Here is an 18,635-nt window from a genome sequence, read left to right as displayed (position 1 = left end):
CTCAAGTTATTCAAAAGTGCGGAAGGGGGCCATGGGGTATAAAAACATTGGTAAATATTGTAGTTTTAACAACAGGTTTGGTGTTTTTGCAATAAATGCGTGTGTACTGGTGTTCAACCAGTATAACTTGTAAGATTTCAGAAATGGAGCATGCCACCACCCAAATTGATAAGATGATAGCACTTATCATATCAAGATGTGTGCTTTGAGCACGGTTTTTGAAATTCAAATCTAGCTATATGTATAGGCAACCAGTAAAATACTTGTGTAGTTGTCTGGCAGCATTCACTTCACGTGGCTAATTGACAAATTCCATAACCTTAAACTTTTCCAGTTCTTGTTTTTTTATTTTACGAAAATGGGTGCCTCAAAGCCAATTTTCCGGGACTTGAACGCAGATGATCCCGAACCAGAGGCAACGGAAATAGAATCTTTATGTGTAAATTGCCATGCTAACGTAAGTTTTCACCCACATTTTTTTTTAATTTTTATTGAATAGCTTTGGTTTTAGGGCATAACAAGACTTCTGTTAACAAAAATTCCATTTTACAAAGAGGTTGTCTTAATGTCATTCTCATGTGAGCACTGTGGATTTGAAAATAACGAAATTCAATCAGGTGCTGCTATTAGTCCTGAAGGGGTTAAAATCAGTTTACGTGTGGAAACCCAGGCTGATTTAAACAGACAGTTAGTAAAAAGTGACTATACTAGTATTAAAATTGTCGAACTCGACTTTGAAATACCTGCAAAAAGCCAGAAAGGAGGTAAAATATAATTTGTGGCTGTCTTTTCTTTTATTATTTTATCTTATTGTGAATATAGAGGTAACAACTGTTGAGGGAGTTATTACTCGTAGTATAGCGGGGTTGCAACAAGACCAACCTGTCAGAAGAATCCAACATCCGGAAGCGGCCGCCCAAATTGACGAATTTATTCAAAAACTGGAGAAACTTAAAGATTTAAATTCTCCATTTACATTAGTAAGAGTTCTCATTTTTACACAGCACAAGTTTTTAAGTATTACTTGTTTAGATTTTAGAAGACATTTCTGGCAATAGCTTCATTGAAAACCCCCAAGCACCCAAAAAGGACCCCAACTGCAGCACCCACTTCTTCAAAAGAACTAAAGAACAAGACCACGAACTTGGCATTTTCACCCCTGCTGAAGTTGGCAATGAGAAAAGCACTGCATTATTACACCCTATCTCCGAAAACGAATTCACTCTTGAAGATCTTGAAGGCGAAGTTTTGCAATTTCCCACAAATTGCACCAATTGCAATTCTCCTTGTGAAACCAACATGAAGATGACCAAAATTCCACATTTTAAAGAAGTGGTAATAATGGCCACAAATTGTGATGCTTGTGGCCACAGAACTAACGAAGTGAAATCAGGAGGAGGCATTGAACCTACAGGAGTCCACATTGAAGTATTTGTTAACGGTCGGGAAGACTTCTCCCGCGATGTTTTAAAATCTGAAACATGCAGTTTAAAAATCCCGGAATTAGAGCTAGAAGTGGGCCCCCATGCCCTTGGTGGGAGGTTTACAACAGTTGAGGGGCTGTTAGTGGCGATTAAAGAACAATTGGATAATCCCACTTTCTCGCACATGTTTGGGGATTCACAGACGGCGGAGTCTAAAGCACGATTGGAGGAATTTTTCAAACGGCTGCAGCAAGTGTTGGATGGGGAGTTTAAAGTTACGATAGTTTTGGATGATCCAGCGGGAAATAGCTACATACAGGTAACTACTATTATGACAAATATTTTTTTATCAATATTTGTTACCTTTTAGAGCCTGGATGACGAAGATAAGGGACTAAAAATAACGCAATATGAGAGAACGTTTGAGCAAAATGAGGAGTTGGGTTTAAATGACATGAAAACGGAAAATTATACAAGTGATTAGGATAAATAGTTTCACTTATGTATATTTTCAAATAAAACAATTTGTATAAATTAATCTCCTTCGTCCCGTACTACAGGTTCTCCGTCGAGTTTTTTCAAATTTGGGAGCCGTTTAATCGCCTCATTTTTCCAAACTGACTCTTCCATGCTTTCATACAGCGGATTACCAACAAAAAGCAAGTCTTCCAGGCTTGGCAGTTCTTGCAATTTCATAAACTCGCTCCATTCCTTGACCATATTGTTACTCATGTACAACACCTTCAGTTTTTTCAAAACATGAACGCCTTTCATTTTTTCAATAAAATTGTAAGAAATCCACAGTTCTTCTAAACTATCCCCCACACCTTCCTAGAATCAGTCTTACACTACCCGTAACAACTGATTTTTTTTACCAGTCCTGCGAACGACTTTATGTAATTTCGACCAAGCGATAAAATCCGTAAATTTTTTAACGAACTGATTCCAGCAATTTTCTCAATCATGTTGGTTGATAAGCTTAATTTTCTGTGACCAATTAATTACCACAAATTGCAAGTTGTTATCTTCATACCTGCACTTTGTGAGGGCAGACAACGAATTGTCCATTTTTTCAATGGGGGGCCACTGGAACTGAAATCCAACGTCTTCAGCATCGGCGATATTTTTTCCAGGGTGCTTCTCTTCCCATTTTTTTATCGCTTCTTTTATTGTGGTCGGTTTGGACATTTTCAATTTTGTGACGGAAATGTCAGTTTGTTTATTCGGTTGCCACAGACGACTAAATAAATGAATGTAACAGGTATTTTTTCTCAAAAATGTGAATAAAATCAATAAAAAGTAAAAGGGACATTATTTTATTTTTTATTTGCCCCCAACAGCCCCAACTATGCGACGACTATGTTAGCAAAATCATCAATCATCAGACTTGCAAATTGTAGTGGTTACAAAGTAGCTTTTCGTTGCGAACCTTCTATACATTTGCTCAGCGTAAAATTGCGGTTTAATTGAAAAAAATAAAATTGGAACAATTAAAAGAAGTCGATTGAAGATGACTTAAACTGGGCCACGTGACGTCCGGCGTCCAATGAGCGGTCGGATCGTCGTCATTCGGTAGTCGTTCGCCGCCAGTAGATGTCGCATGTGTCGTTGATGCAGTCCTTCGTGTGTCTTTTAACCCTAGTGCATTTCCTTTAATTTTAATGACTTTTTGGCTGTTATTTGGTTTTGTTCGTCGTTCAGCACCTCCGCAAGTGTCCGCCTGGTAGTCCTTCGAGCGAAGTGTACACGTTGGAGGTTGACGGCGCCTGGAGTGTCGGTAAACGTGATGAAAAGTCTGACGCCGTGGCTGTGAATGTTTTCTTAATTTAGTGTCTTGATCGCGAACCGTCATCGTCGTCAACGACGTCAACATGGTCTGTATCCGGCGTTGTCTTCCGCAAATTGTCGACAATTAGGTTAGTCGGCGCAACAATCAAGTTTGTCCATGTTGCAGGACGCAAGGATCATGAACGTCGAGTCGTCTGGCAAGGGGCAAAACAACTTCAACGAGAATCATGCGGAGGTAAGGCATCCCAGTGTGCGTGGCTCGTTTTTCTTCTGTTTAATGTGGTTTGGCATAAGTATACACAGGCGACTATTTTTAGAAGAGGAATCTCTCTCAAATAGATCGAATGTTTACGTATTGAGACAGGCGCTAACTTGAGCGTGTTTTCGCGGAACAGGGGGCCCTGTGACGTCCCGCGATTGGAACTCCGTCATGTGTCAATTGCTCGTTAACGCGCATTTTCTGCCAATTACGTTTCTTTACCTCAAAGCATGTTATTTAACACCGTTGCGGCCGGCATGGGCGGCACGATTACGCGGCTTCCGGGACCTTGGAACAAGACATTTGAGAAGATTCTACATTTTACCGGCTGCGGACTCGTCAAAACGTACAAAAAGCTTCTCACTTTATCAATATTTGGTCTTTGCATTTGTCACTTTATTTGTACTGATAAAAAATTAACCATTTGCTTTATCATTATCATCGTCGCCTGATTAGTGATAATTAAAACTCAATTACGGAAATTATGAAAATAGTGTTCAAGTAATAGCCGTCCATGCTAGGTATTTTTCCTCTTGAATTAATGTAATGTTGATAAGACTGCTTGTCATTTCTTTAGTGTCACATTGACATTTTTAATATTTAAATTTAGAACTCTTTTCTGCTATTTTTTTAAACGAATTCTAATAGTAAATAAATTTTGACAATCAACGAAGACGACGAGTCGTTGTACCCAAATTTGACACTTGTCACCACTTTATGAAAGCTTGACTTTGTACTTGGTCTTTTTTGTACTCAAAGGAATCCTTGACATTATTAGGGCTCCACAGCTTTTTATAAGCCACCATGGACATCGTGACTTCAAAAATTTTAACCGAATAACACTATCAAACAAATTTTCGCTTTGTTTTTAGAAATTGTATTTGAAATTGTGAAAAATGTTTATTCTTGGCTGTTTATTTATTTTTTTAGCTCTGTTCTGTTCAGGAAAATGATCAAAAGTGGGTGGTTTCTATTCATTGTTTTAGACTTGCTACCCGTGTATTTCTATCGCTTTTACTTTTTCGTAGAATTATGTTTTACGAATTTTTTTTCTGTTTGGAACTGCGAACAGTGTTCTTTCTCGCTTACGTAAGAAACTTTTTCGAGTAGTACAAGACCAAATTTGTGTTGTAATGTAAAGATTTGAACAGAAAATTAATTTTAATAAATGAAAAACTGGTTTTAGGACCTGTTAGTCATAAATTATAAAGGAAACTATACGATATGATAAAAAAATCGTTAGACAATCGCGAATTTATGAAGATGAATGTTTCTTCTATCTTAAATTGTTAGCACCTTAGCTAACCAATGGTATCAGAGACCAAAAATCACACATTTTTTAATTTAATCAAATTTAGCTTCAATAAATTATGATGAAGTTTGGACAGCCATTCCATTTTAACGGACGGGACAATCATTAGATTTTATTTTCATCAGCAGTAGTGAAATTTTCTTTACAGGAACTTAGTATCGGTCAAACAATTTGCAATCTACAATTGGAGCCACATTTATAAAACTTAAAACACCAACAGAAAGAAAAAATACAAATTGATCACGGACGGGACACAGAAAAAAGAACTCGCATTTTTGTCGTTGAGCAGTTGTTTGTAAATTTGTAAATTGTGTTTAAAGGCACTAATTCCAAAATATTCTTGGTGTTGTTTCACGCCTTAAAAAATAAGAGAGTAATATTAGATAATAATCAATTTAATTTCCGATTTTCATTTTCTAAACTACCAGAAACTAGAAAAATACTTCAAATGTTATTCATCAGTTGTAGTACCTCAGCTGTCAACAGCATTTCATGTAATCGCCTACAAGGCAATGTATGTAAATTTTAGAATCCAATGAATTGCTTGAATTTAAATGATTATCCTCTTCCACTTTAAATCCACAACGAAAAAAAAACTCTTGTTGCAAAATACATGAAATATAAAGCGAATCGTGTATGTTGAAAGTGTACATACCACAATTATTTTGAAAATTTCGTTGTCAGATTGCATTATTCCTAGAATGGCTGTAAAGTTATGTAAGATTTTCGCGAAATTCTTCCAAGAAAATGGCAACGGATTTTAAATTCGCATTGAACACTCCAAAAAGTTCACTTTAATTAGAGAACTCTAAGAACTAAAGCTGAAAGGTCGAGTCTTTTTTAAAGCTTACAGAAAGAAAATTGCAAATTTTATCGTTCTAAAATTATGTCAGGATTAGTCAGAATGAAAAAGAAAACAATTATTTCCACTTTTTTATATTTCACGGATATTTCAGTATTTACGTTATAATTATTTATTATTTATTTAATAGCAACATAATTTCCTTTATTTTATGTGACAAGTAGATTTGTATTAACCAGTAATTCCCATTATGGTTTCTTTAATGTTCATTTGTAATTTTCCTTTATATTTTTAAGTTTTTATTCTTAAAATATTAAAAATTGAAGACTTAATTAATTGATCAATTAAGATTCACGTATGTTTAACATCTTTAATCTTGTGAGTTATAGACAAACATGGGAGTTTATTTAGACAAATCTATTGTTTAGGTAACGACCGATCTGTACAATAACTATCGAAAAGTTGAAAACTTTCATCGGATATTGGCCAAACGTATACATGTGTATTACTTACTACTCGTATATTATTGAAAAATCGTTTGTTTGGACAGCGGTTCTGTTTTATAAAATATCCACATTCGAACCAAACAATATTTTTCACTTATGCACTAATAAAGAGCGAAATCAAACAAGCAGATCCCTATTTGCAGTAAGCCAAAAATCTGTTTTGCATTTCAATTCAAAGTACATATTTTTAATCCTTTTTCTTTCACTTGAAGTATAGTTGGGAGCTGTATTTATTGTTGCAAGAATTTTCTCACAATGGAAAGTTTTAAAACTAACTGGTATTATACAAATTGGATATTTGCGTTGTGTGTCATCATGCAATTTTGCTACTTTGTGAGTTGCGACACGCCCAGGGCGTGTAAATATTGTTTTAAATATTTTTTAATTTCTATGACGTTGAACTCTTTAAAGATTGTATGAACATAAATGGTTATGACATTTTCCGTAGTCATAATATGCAAATTGTATCTGCTTTTTAATTTACATGCGGTCGCAGCAAATTAAAACAACAAAATCTTATTAATAAGAAACGGAAATTCGTCTAATGCTTAAAAATTCGTACATTTTGGAGAGAAAAAATATGAATCTTTATTGAGTCATTTGAATTATGTGGGCGTTAAGAAGACAAGACAAGGAGTCAGTTCATATTCTGCTAAAGGGCATTTCTATTACAGGATATATTTATCGGTATACATTGAAATCTTAAAGCAAAATTGGTTAAATATTTGGAATTATTTGGTGTAATCTAGAATTTTTCCTAGTGTTTAATCGATTAAACTTTACACTTACAATCATAAAAAGCGTTCTAAATCTTTGGATAAAAACCAACACAAATCGTTTTTTACTTTTCAATAAAGGAAAAATATTTGGTTTTGTCACCCGATACGAGGAAGTGTTAAAAGTTAAGATTCTCATTTCTAGTTTTCATTGATATCCAGTATGCTTGAAGTGCGAATCCGCAAGATGAAAAATCTCATATAAATTACGTGACTAATTCTTGATAAAATGATGAAAAAGGCAAATACATTCCTTCGTTATCAAACAAATTCAAATGCTTGCCACAAAACAAAACCATGCATTATTCATTATTACGCATGAGAGCGTATTAAAAAAATGATTGGTCACTACTTGCCGCCATTTGAATTATACGTCAGATTGAAAAAAAAGCGACTACCCACCGGTTCCACATTTGGCACATGTTCTTCCGGGGCGGTCTGACGAGCCGCCACTGCCATTAGAAATGTTTTATTTGGTTTATATTTACACTCGCACCGTATTTGCGTTGGTTAGTCGTGCCATGATTGCGGTTTATTGGAAAAGTCGGCTCGTTACAAGCAAAAGGTCGTGTGAAAAATTGCGGAAAAGCAGCAGCGCGACCATGGTCAGTTCTGTGTGTTAGCGCGGGGAGGGGAGCGTCGATGTTGGGCGTCACGATGGCCCTCGGGGGGTTTTTCCGGCGACGAAAACGCGGCGTGGTCGAGGGGGTAAAAACGCGCCTGAATTTTCACGTCGGAATTAATTACGATGTTTTTCCAGCCAAAGAATAACTCCGTGGCAAATGCGCCCCCGCCTACGCCCCTCAACAAAACCAAGCTGACGACGGGAACCGTTCAAGGGCCCATGATCAAAAAGGACAAGCGACATTCCAGCTCCAGGTTCAATATCACCAAAAACAGGGAACTGGAGATGCTTCCGTCGTTAAAAGGTATGCAAAAGATACAGGGGGCTATTTTTAGGGATTGTGTCGCGTCGTTTGCTATTTCGGGATTTTGTGAGGGCACTGGGTTAATGGTAGAGATTGTTTCGTGTCAAGGTAGGGGGTGGGGGCGAATGGGATTTTATACACCAGTGGTTGGATTACAGAAGGAAATTACTTTTTATTGGAATTTTACTAAATACGCTGCGTTTGTGTTATTTTATCAAAACGAAAATAGAACGTAACTCGTGGTTTTTTGTTTTGTTTACTACAGAAATTTAATTTAATCCTGACACACAACGTGTTGTAAAAATGAGACGAGAAAAATAAATGTAATTAGCCGATTGTCGTTAGTAGATATGTTTTGCTGTGTAATTGAAAACGCATGTAGGTGCATCCTTGATCATTTTTTACGAAATGTTAAGCAACGAACGTTTTATGTACATACAATAAAAATGTTGGTTTTGTTTGTTAGAAAAATAAATAGAAATGCTCAACTGGAGACATTACCGTATCTATAAAGTTATAGAGTAGATTATAACATTTTTACTAATTCCTGTTTATTTTTTAGTATGTTTACGATGCACTATTACGCTAGCCAATTCTATTTTTATTACGAATATTTGTATTACAAATAAAAAACAAAATGTAGTTTTAGCATTGCAAAAACTGTAAGAAAGAAGCAATTTTTAATAATTATTTTATAGAACATTAAAAAAACAACTTAAAACACAGTCTAACTAGACATGGAAACTTGCATTGGCTTTACAGAAAATCAATAAAATGGTGCATTAAAACATAGAATATCGTGTAATACGTATAAGGTTGCAAGCGTATGAGCTAGTCAGTGCATTTTTTCTCACTTTCGTACCTACATTATTTTTTTGTGTGCTTTCAAGCACTTTAAAAAAGGAAAAGAAATACTTTGTTGGGTAAATTGAAAAGGAAACTGGTCGAACTAACTGCATTAAAGTTTTAGGAAAAAGCGTTTCATTATTCTTAATACCGTGCTGCAAATGTGCTTCCAGACAATTGTGCATAAATTAAAGCGAGGAAAGTAGTAGAAAAATAAAGTTAGAACAATGTAACAAATGGTGTATCGAATGTGGGCCTGATTTTGCATTACTTTCTGCAAAAACACGTGGCGTTGTACAAACGGTACTACGTCCATCATTCTTCGTTTAAGCGTCATAATGTGGCTGTAAAATATTACAATACACGATCAAAACGCAGTAAAAGTGTCGCTATAACGTCTAGTTTCTAGTGTCTATTTGCCAGATGGTTTTTAACATGTTGTGCAAATAAATTCGTGTTGGATGCTACAAGATTTTATGTTTATCAAGATTTTAAGTAGCGAATTTATTGTTCGTTCTTTGACAGTTTTGATAACATGGCGAAAGAGTTTATGGTTGTTCGTTTAAATTTGATAAAAACCGAATGTGAAATACTATTACATTTCTTTTTTATTTGCTTTTCTCTAATCTAAGCTTTAATTATTGTTCGACAGTTGCTGGACATTGATACCGTTACCGCCATGTAAAGAAAATGGTATAATCAAATGAGTAGTTCAGTAACAGTTCCAGCACTTTGATGACTGTTTTCTCGTAAAATTATTTTGCAAAACGGTACAACTTTGTAGTTCTGTTCCCCGTCCATGTCTATTTTAATCAACACATCAATAAAACTGTCCAATTTTATTTAAATAATAGATTTTGTTCTATTAAAGTACATTTTTGTTATACACGCTAAAATAAAGCTGTTTAAGCGTCACGCGTCAATAGTTTTTTGCACAATAAAACCCGAAATAGAATTTTATAACTAAAAATTGAATGAAGTAAACATATATTTTTACTGAAATGTATCGATTTATTTTTTTAATAGTGCATGTGGGTGTGTACAATAATAGCTTTATTATGAAGCCACAATTTTAAAGACTGTTGAAAAATGCAGCTTTCCTAAGCGGATAATAAAAACTTTTTGTAAATTTTTATTTTCAAACAGTTGCGCTTGATGTGTTTTACTCGGTGCATAGTTCTTCCAAATGTTGCTGAAAATAACTCCAACCTACCTAATTACAGTGAAAAATAACTCCGGTATAAATATTCTGCATCATCTCCAGCGAGGTGTTCTCGCCAAATATTAAATATTTTTCAAATGTGTATACATACGTAAAAAACATGAATATTTTTACATTTCATATGCAAGTTTTTTTGTTTTTTTTAGTTTTTCGAAAATATTTACCTCCACGGAAAGGCGAATAAAAAGTACAGGAGCACGTATTTTTGTTTAAACTATTTTTCTTCAGAGAATAATAAATAATAAAGCATACAGTGTGTTCAAAATTGCGAGTTTATAGTGAAACCTAGTGGTTCAAATATAAAAGCAAAATAAAGATTCGGGGCCTCTCCACAAAGATACATTCGTTTGAAAGTGCAATTCAGGTGCACTTTGAATTGCGTTTTCTTCAAATGCAGGTTTAAAATTTCAGTGTTTATTGTTATTTATGATTGGATGAGTGTGGAGAATGATAATGTAAAACAATTTCTCGAAAAAATAGCTTTATTTTGGAGTAATTTTTTAAATTTTTGTAATTTTTCTTAAAATTGAAACGACAAATTACAAAAATGCAAGAATTTTTTACCCAAAAGTAAAGCAAATTGTTTGAGAAATTGTTTTACTTTATTATTCTCCATAATCATCTACACCAGTGTTTCCCAACCGGTGGTTCGTCAAAAAAAGTATTGTGATGCCGGAACTTTAAATTGCTAACGTAAAAAATTACAAAATAATAAATTTAAATAAACGTATAACGACAAAATTTGCACCAGCTTATCCTCTCTGTGGGTCATAAATTATTTGATTCATTGTTTTTGCTCCAAAAAATTTCTTTCAAAAATTAATTTTGTTTTCATTTTGAAGATTCATGAAAATTTGTACTTTTACGGATTCTAGGTAGACTTCTGTTTGTTGAACGCGTTATTATCGAACACTTAAAGACAGATATCACCACTTTTTGACTATAAAAACCGAACCCAATGCTTATTACTACAAACAAACATAACATTGTAAAAAAAGAACGCTTTTATTTAAAAAAGTTAGTCGTGGAAGGATACAATAATAAGATATTATAAAGATTCGCTTTTGGTTTTCTGTAATTTATTTGAACTAAAATGGGCTTGAAGTTGAATCAAGTCTCAAATTCTTCTTCTACCTTTGTTTAAAAATAAAATTTGCACTTTTTTTTAAACCTTCGTAAAGTGTGATGCAATCACACATGATGTTTTTGTATTTTCGTTACCTTCTTGTTAAAAATTTAAAATTGCTGTGTAAGCACTTCTTGTCTCCACATTGACATCAAAAACTGTTATCGACACGGAATTTGCCCCTGATTCTGTGTTTTTATATCTAGATTTTTATAAGGGAATTTTCAAAATAAATCAAACACTGGACTGACTTCCTTTACTAAAATTCCTACGAATGAATTGGCTATGGTGCCAACGTTAAAACTATTTAACATGTTTGTTTAAAAACATCTCCTACATAATATTTACTGCACTCCGTTAATAATTTTAAAATAAAAAAAAATACTAAAAAAAATATAAAAAATGCTAAATTACCTATTACTTTTTTTAAATTCGTATTTATGCTAATAAATACTGTTAAGTCATTCAGTTCAAAATCTGAAACAAGGAAAATAAATGTACTACCAAATTTTATTGTTTTTTTATAGCTTTACAAGGGGTTCGCTAATTTCTGTCGCATTTGCGAGGTGAAAAAAATTAAGAACCCCTGTTCTACACCATAAATAACAATCAAACACTGAAACTTTTGGTCTGCATTTGAAAAAAACGCTATCAAAAAGTGATTTTTGAACCAAAATATCTTTGTGGAGAGGCCTTGAATCTTTATTATTATTATTATTATTATTATTTTATTTAGACTACTAAAGTGATTTCCTACAGGGCTCCGAACTCGGAATTCGCCAATTTTGAGACACCTGTATAGTTAATTGGTGGAAGAAAAAGTGACTAACTAAAGTGATCATACTTTAGGAATATTTTATTTTTAAATTAAACGAAAATTACTCAGTCACACTTTTGGTATTAAGTTTTGTTTTTATAGATTCTGGATAATTCTGTCCTTTGAAATCATTGTTAGTGTTACATTTTTATAATAATTGATTTTTGACTTTAGATACCTTTTTGATTTAATTATTGTTTTTTGTGGCATTCAAGACTGTTTTGTATTTTACCCACTTTTTGCTAGAACTACGACCAAATTGTCGACTCTAACTTTTATAACTTATAAGAAAAAAGGGAACCCTAGCGGATTTTAAACATTTTCGTGGAATTCAATCTCCTTGAATTTGCTCTTCATAATACATAAATATCTAGTTTTTCAATTTTTGTATTTAATTATCTTGTACAGTATTTTGATCCATGAATAATAGAGCAGTTTTAAAACAAGAATTCTTGAGGATATCCAGCAGTTAGCAGGATAAATAGAGCTTATTCCTTTTTCTCATCAGGAGCAGAATTGCATTTCTTTGTAAAATTATCAAATTACTTCTAAAGCAGCCGTGTAATTTCCCATCCAAACCTTTTCCACATCTTCCTTTTCCTTTGTAAAGCCGACTTTCTTAAGGGTAACAGGTGACGCGTACGCGCCTGCGTCTGTCACATCTATTAATCCATATCCTTCACCCCTTATCAGTACAGTTTGGCGGAGAGCCCGACCGCGACAAACATTCCGCGATGATGACTTGACGCATTGCGTCTTCTTCATCTCGCCAATAATTAGCTCAATTCGCGAATTGCCCACGGTAAGGTCGTGCGTGTGTGCGTGCGTGCGTGGAGTGCCACCACATTTCAAAAACGGGAGTTGAGAGCTTCACCATGGTTCACTCAACTTTCGCGCAAGGTCATGTTATGGGAGGTCGGGATTCGTCTCCATTAGGCATACCCAAATCGCCGTCGTTTCACAGCGGCTTGGATTTGGTGGCGTCGGCCAGCGTCGATTCGCTCGTCGCGGCGCAAACCGCTGCCAAGCATCTCGACAACGACACGCCAGCAAGGCCCGACGACGGGAAAATGCCGGGGCAGAGGAGGAACACCACCTTCAGAGGCATGCAGGACGCAGAGCTGCTGCCCCAGTTAGAAGGTGACGAAAGGACAAAGTGGGAAATTGACGTAATTGCGGCAAATAAAAAATTACACGCCCCGGCGGTACACGCGAGGAATTAATTAACAATCAAGTTAATTTTGAGGCGTCCATCTGACTTGGCTTTTGTTTTTGTACGATGCGGCTTTGTGCCAATAAACATAAATACATTAGCGTTAAATTGTTGGAGGATTCACAAGGTTTTGCAGTTTATTTGTGATGATCGTAGCATAATAGCTGCGTAACTAAATTGACATTGAACTTAGCTTGTACCAGCTTGACCAACCTTTTTTTATCATCATGTGATTCGCACTTTTTCGACGGTGCTAATCACGCCAGAAGCATGGCCACGTTTAATAAGGATGAACTTTTTGACTTTAAATAGGCATAAATGTTGATTTACACGTAAACTCGTTTATTTATTTAAACGCGAGCACAAATTTAATAATAAATAAACTGTACAGGAATTTAATAATTCATCTCCTGCTTTTATTTATCTTTTTTTTGTAAAACTGTTCAATCCCTTGAACAATTGTTAACAGATTGGTATCGATTACAGCATGATGTACACTTTATTTACAAAGTAATTTCATTCCAAACCTCTTAACCATGTAAGTAATAACGTTATTAAGGATAAGGAGTGGTTTTTAATTAGAAAAAATCATGAAAGTATCGATTGTTTCGACATTTCAGTTAAACAACTACATAATATTCGTGATTCAATAATTGTAATTGAATCGACTGAGTAATTTGTAAGATATTAACAGAATGTAGATTATTATCTCGTATTAATTTTTTTGTATTTAAACGGTTCTACTAATAAGTAACATGTTTCTAATGTATATACCCGTAGCAAAATAATCATAGAGGGTGTCGACCCCGTCGTTAAATCTTCTAAGCCATTTGTTCAGTAAAAATAATCAAAAAATCCTATAAACATAGGGTCGGAGAGGTTTCGTTTCCTGAACCTTTCTTTGGGAAATATTTTCTATTTGCATACTGTAAGAAAAAACACTGCTCAACAAGTTTTTACTTTTTTACTCCGGTTTAATTTTTATTATAGGAAAATATTTGTTCTTGACTGTATTTGAGTAGTTTTGTTACCACCTTCATACTCAATATTCATTGTTTTATGCAAAACTCAAATTTGAAACCTGTTTATTTTTATCGGTTTTACTTTTTCCGATAATTACTTTCATAGGTTTCCATGTTATCTGCCTGGAATTGTACCTCTCACGTAATTAACATTATCGAATATCTGGAGACTTAATTTTCCATTGGAATGTAAAGAGGACTTTTTTAAAAAAGCACGCAAAATCAGCCAACGAAGACTTTTTCTCGAAATTGCTTTAATAAAAATAAAATCCGCATTCCACAACTCAAAATATATAAAATCTACCGTTAGTCAAAAAGACGGATTTTGGTTTTGGTTTAATGGATTTAAAAAAAAACAGAAAAATCATACACAGCTATGATATAACGAATTTGATAATGAAGTGGTTCGATTTTATGCAATAGAATAGATAATTATTATTAAATAGATAATACTGTTTGTTAATAAATCAACGATGATCATATCTGGCTCAGAAACATTTAAATGTTATCTAACATTTAATAAAAATTGAGCCAAATACGCCTACACGTTTTTTGCCAACAAAGCTTCACTTAGATTTTTACATTTAACTTGCGTTTTATTAAATTGAGCTAATTATACTGATTTCCTAGAACAAAGTTTTTATCTACAAAAGTTTTGATATGTCGGTAAATATTTAATTTTTCATTCTTATTTACTTTTTATTAAAACCCATAAAAATGATTAAACGACCAGTTTTTACGATTGAAAAACTGAATTTTTGTGTTATGCGTAATATCCGTAGAATAATAAACATTCCTGTGTGTGGGGGGAGGGAGTTTTATTGTTAATAATACAATTTGTAATTTATATAATTTCCCGTTTTTTCCGTTTGCTCTTGAATTTAAACGTGAATTATAAAGTTAAATACGATAATAGTTTGGTTTTCCATTTGGCACAGGCCAACGTAATTAATTCATGTATTTCTTTAATTAAATTTTACCAACTTTTTTCTTCCTAAATTAGATCAAGCGAGCATGAAAAGAACAAAAATAAAGTCTTTAATTTATTACTAACAAGATCAAGTTAATTTGTAGGAGCGAATAGCTTGTTAAACTGTTTACTTCCGTAACAAAATCCTTTTTATGTGTTAATAAAACATCAAGTTACTTGAACATAATCATATTTACTACCCTAGTTGCAGCTGATAAGCAATATTCCTAAAGCTCTTTTTCTAAATCCCAAGCTGAATTTATCGTCTTACAAATTAATTCCACCCTTGCACAGATGTAGACACTCATCTCGAGATTAATTTTTCAGTCGGCGCCCTCCGCGATTATCATCCGTCTACATTTTTCGAGGAATTCAAATTAAAGCACGACTGTCGACACAATTCCTTGTTTACATCATTTTAAATAATGGATAAAACGTGAACTCCAACTGTTGTATGTGTTTTAGACGCCGCTCCGGCCGATCGAGAAGAGCTCTTCATCCAAAAACTCCGTCAATGTTGCGTTCTTTTTGATTTTGCTTCCGACCCCTTGTCTGATTTAAAATGGAAGGAAGTGAAACGAGCCGCCCTTCACGAAATGGTGGAATATGTAACGCAGCAGAAAGGCGTCATCACCGAAGCTATTTATCCAGAGGCCGTCAATATGGTGAGATTTTTTTCACCTTCGCGTCATCGTTTATTGTATGTTAAGTGTTTGACGTACTGGCGCTTGTTTCCGATATTTACTTGAGTTTTTATTGGTGTGTAATGGATATGTTTTTTAATCACGAGGATATCGACGTAATTGCAGTTTAGCGGTAATTCCGCGTCGAATTATCCGATGTTTTTGCCGGCTGAGAAATTAATTCGTGTTCATAAATTATTTTTACATGGCGGAAAGTTCAGGGACGATTACACGGCCGGATATGTTCCGAACATCAAAGTTTTGGTGGCAGTCTAAACAAAAGTAATTTCGTGGCTGATTTACGCACAAAGAAGCTGAATTTTATTTGCAATAATTAAAATTTGCACATTTTTATAGTTCGCCGTGAACCTGTTCCGCACGTTGCCCCCGTCGTCGAACCCAAACGGTGCCGAATTCGACCCAGAAGAGGACGAGCCAACCTTAGAGGCCGCTTGGCCCCACCTCCAGCTGGTCTACGAATTGTTTTTGCGCGTGCTGGAGGCGCCCGATTTCCAGCCGAACATTGCCAAACGTTACATAGACCAAAAGTTCGTCCTCCAGCTGCTCGATCTGTTCGATTCGGAAGATCCCCGCGAACGGGATCTTCTGAAAACGACTCTTCATCGGATTTACGGCAAGTTCCTCGGACTTCGCGCCTTCATTCGCAAACAAATCAACAACGTGTTTTATCGCTTCATCTACGAAACCGAGCACCACAACGGCATCGCAGAGCTTCTTGAAATCCTCGGATCGATAATCAACGGTTTCGCATTGCCGCTGAAGGAAGAACACAAAGTGTTTCTTTTGCGAGTTTTGATGCCGCTGCATAAAGTCAAGTCGTTGTCGGTGTACCATCCGCAGTTGGCCTACTGTGTTGTGCAGTTTTTGGAGAAGGACCCGTCGTTGACCCAACCAGTGATTAGGAGTCTGTTGAAGTACTGGCCCAAGACGCATAGTCCCAAAGAAGTGATGTTTCTGAACGAACTGGAGGAGATCCTCGACGTTATAGAACCAGGGGAATTCCAGAAAGTCATGGTTCCGTTGTTCAAACAACTGGCGAAGTGTGTCAGCTCGCCGCATTTTCAAGTCGCCGAGAGGGCGCTCTATTACTGGAATAATGAATATGTGATGTCTCTGGTGTCGGAAAACGCCACCGAGATTCTACCACTGATGTTCCCCAGTCTTTACAAAAACTCGAAAAGTCACTGGAACAAGACTATACACGGCCTGATTTACAATGCACTTAAGTTGTTTATGGAAATGAATCAAAAATTGTTTGACGAGTGTACACAACTATATCGTGAGGAGAGACGGAAGTAAGTTCGCATTCTTTCGCAAGGAATATTGTTAATGCTTTTTTGCAGAGAGCGCGAGCGTGAAAACCAACGTATGGAACTATGGATCAGAGTGGAGTCTTTAGCAGCTCAGAAACCCGAATACGAGCTTATTAAAGCACAAAATCCAGAAATCAAGAGCATCATCACGAGTCCTGATCCCGACGATGAAGTCACTTTGGATAACATAGAACAACAAGCCCAGGAGGTAACTAATTTTCTTCCAAACCACATCGCAGAATAGACAGGTCAGGGAACATGAAAACAATATGTTTGAAAAGTGAGTTATTAATAAATCTGGATCTGAAAAAAAAACGAGATGAGTTAAATGATTTTCCAGGCCTGTCTATTTACAAACAAATGTTTTTATGACAAATGTACACAACTCTGCTCTTCTGTTTCAGAAAAAACGCAGCTAGTAAAGTTTGTTGTTAGTATTATTAGTAGAAGTAAGTTTGCTGTCACCTTATTTCCCTTTTGTCATTGAAACATTTGATCTTGTTGTTAGTTATTGTAATGCACAGTCGTGTGGAGCACAATCGACGTTGTATGAGTTTTGTGTAATAATTCTCATACAACTGTCACTGTTGTATGTGTGGTGACTGCTGTGTTTGTGGTGTTTCATCCCGGTTTTAATTCCAGACAAAGAAGACTCGCAATACAAACAAGCCGTTAGTCCGACGTAAATCGGAATTACCACAAGATCAATACACCGTCAAAGCACTGAACGATCACAAACGAGCAGACGAGTATCTCACGACGCCACCGGATGTCAACAAGTGCTAGTCCACTCAAAACACCTTTTCTTAGTGAGCTTAGTGCCAACAGGTTATGTTATGCGACCTAGGGAACCACCGGGTATTTTCATTCATTTCAATTGATTTGAGGTGACAAGTATTGATTTTATGCTAGGGCGATGTGATTTTAGGTCTTTTTTTATAAAGATTGATGTTTTTTATTGGTTTGAGAGAAAAGTCAAAATATTTTTAGATACCGTAGTTGATAGACAACTTTCGAGTACAATTTTTTCGCGCTAAGGTTATTATTTCTATGCAAATATTCTATCTAGATCCATAGTTGTAAATGACTGCATGAAAGGATTTATGTGTTGTTAGCCGTTACTAAATTAGCATGTGGCCTTTTATAAAATAATATATTTAAGATGTTTATAACGATATCGAGTTGGTCGTTCTTACCAAACGCTGTTTCTTTTTTAACACTTTTCTCTCTGTTTATTTATTCTTTTTATAATCGAACAATCGGGGGTTAGTTGAAAAAGAGTGTACAGACATTATTTACGTATTTAGAAATTAAATGTGTGGCACTTGCTTTGAATGTGTTATTAAACAAAAACGAATGAGCATATTGTTAGTTAACTGATAAAAGAAAGTGTAAGTCTAGTGTTGTAACTCGAAATACATTCAATAATTAGCTGTAAGGATATATTTTTTATGTTTCATGATGGAAGGAAAGTGTACATACGGATATGGAGTTGATATTATGTCTTAGACAGTATTTTTTTATTGTACAGCTTTGCTTTGTCAATGATATTGATATAAATTACATTTCTTTAATTCACTCAAATGTTCATTTTTGCCAAACGCAA

General features: G+C 35.0%; 3 protein-coding genes across 12 annotated transcripts; 2 read left to right on the top strand and 1 right to left on the bottom strand.

Moving 5' to 3' along the window:
- The first annotated feature begins 182 nt into the window (after window positions 1-182).
- On the top strand, window positions 183-1,962 carry Zpr1. Its single transcript, XM_970464.4, has 5 exons — window positions 183-457; window positions 512-764; window positions 823-980; window positions 1,033-1,743; window positions 1,795-1,962. Exons 1-5 carry the CDS (start codon window positions 359-361, stop codon window positions 1,906-1,908), a joined length of 1,335 nt encoding a protein of 444 aa, XP_975557.1. The 5' UTR covers window positions 183-358; the 3' UTR covers window positions 1,909-1,962.
- On the bottom strand, window positions 1,905-2,748 carry ODA-Dnal1 (Outer dynein arm dynein axonemal light chain 1). 2 transcript variants are annotated; one of them, XM_970462.4, is made up of 3 exons: window positions 2,458-2,748; window positions 2,300-2,411; window positions 1,905-2,255 (listed from the first exon to the last, which is right to left on the bottom strand). In XM_970462.4, exons 1-3 carry the CDS (start codon window positions 2,610-2,612, stop codon window positions 1,959-1,961), a joined length of 564 nt encoding a protein of 187 aa, XP_975555.3. In that variant the 5' UTR covers window positions 2,613-2,748; the 3' UTR covers window positions 1,905-1,958. The 2 variants fall into 2 exon arrangements, with proteins under 2 accessions (XP_975555.3, XP_064211903.1); XM_064355833.1 differs by having other exon boundaries at window positions 2,300-2,402.
- Window positions 2,749-3,038: 290 nt separating this feature from the next.
- Window positions 3,039-18,607, top strand: wrd (well-rounded). Of its 9 annotated transcripts, none has more exons than XM_008197726.3 (8): window positions 3,039-3,197; window positions 3,255-3,298; window positions 3,379-3,447; window positions 7,628-7,796; window positions 15,478-15,677; window positions 16,053-17,011; window positions 17,060-17,237; window positions 17,672-18,607. In XM_008197726.3, the coding sequence occupies exons 2-8, from the start codon at window positions 3,296-3,298 to the stop codon at window positions 17,813-17,815; spliced, it is 1,722 nt and encodes a 573-aa protein (XP_008195948.1). In that variant the 5' UTR covers window positions 3,039-3,197; window positions 3,255-3,295; the 3' UTR covers window positions 17,816-18,607. The 9 variants fall into 9 exon arrangements, with proteins under 9 accessions (XP_008195948.1, XP_008195947.1, XP_064211899.1 ...); XM_008197725.3 differs by having other exon boundaries at window positions 3,039-3,201; XM_064355829.1 differs by having other exon boundaries at window positions 3,255-3,447.
- The last annotated feature ends 28 nt before the right edge of the window (window positions 18,608-18,635 follow it).

This window comes from Tribolium castaneum, chromosome 3 (assembly GCF_031307605.1).
Source record: "Tribolium castaneum strain GA2 chromosome 3, icTriCast1.1, whole genome shotgun sequence".
Classification (NCBI taxonomy): Eukaryota; Metazoa; Arthropoda; class Insecta; order Coleoptera; family Tenebrionidae; genus Tribolium; species Tribolium castaneum.
The sequence above is the reverse complement of the archived record's forward strand: the minus strand, read 5'-3'. Positions and strand labels throughout refer to the sequence as shown.

Excerpts from the sequence above, each read along its gene's own strand:
- Zpr1 (XM_970464.4), top strand. The coding sequence starts at position 359 with ATGGGTGCCTCAAAGCCAATTTTCCGGGACTTGAACGCAGATGATCCC. Across the intron at positions 458-511 it reads GTGTAAATTGCCATGCTAAC|GGCATAACAAGACTTCTGTT; the intron begins GTAAGTTTTCAC and ends CTTTGGTTTTAG. Across the intron at positions 1,744-1,794 it reads CGGGAAATAGCTACATACAG|AGCCTGGATGACGAAGATAA; the intron begins GTAACTACTATT and ends GTTACCTTTTAG.
- ODA-Dnal1 (XM_970462.4), bottom strand. The coding sequence starts at position 2,612 with ATGTCCAAACCGACCACAATAAAAGAAGCGATAAAAAAATGGGAAGAG. Across the intron at positions 2,412-2,457 it reads TCTGCCCTCACAAAGTGCAG|AAAATTAAGCTTATCAACCA; the intron begins GTATGAAGATAA and ends AATTGGTCACAG. Across the intron at positions 2,256-2,299 it reads TAAAGTCGTTCGCAGGACTG|GAAGGTGTGGGGGATAGTTT; the intron begins GTAAAAAAAATC and ends GACTGATTCTAG.
- wrd (XM_008197723.3), top strand. The coding sequence starts at position 12,683 with ATGGTTCACTCAACTTTCGCGCAAGGTCATGTTATGGGAGGTCGGGAT. Across the intron at positions 12,948-15,477 it reads GCTGCTGCCCCAGTTAGAAG|ACGCCGCTCCGGCCGATCGA; the intron begins GTGACGAAAGGA and ends TATGTGTTTTAG. Across the intron at positions 17,012-17,059 it reads TATCGTGAGGAGAGACGGAA|AGAGCGCGAGCGTGAAAACC; the intron begins GTAAGTTCGCAT and ends GCTTTTTTGCAG.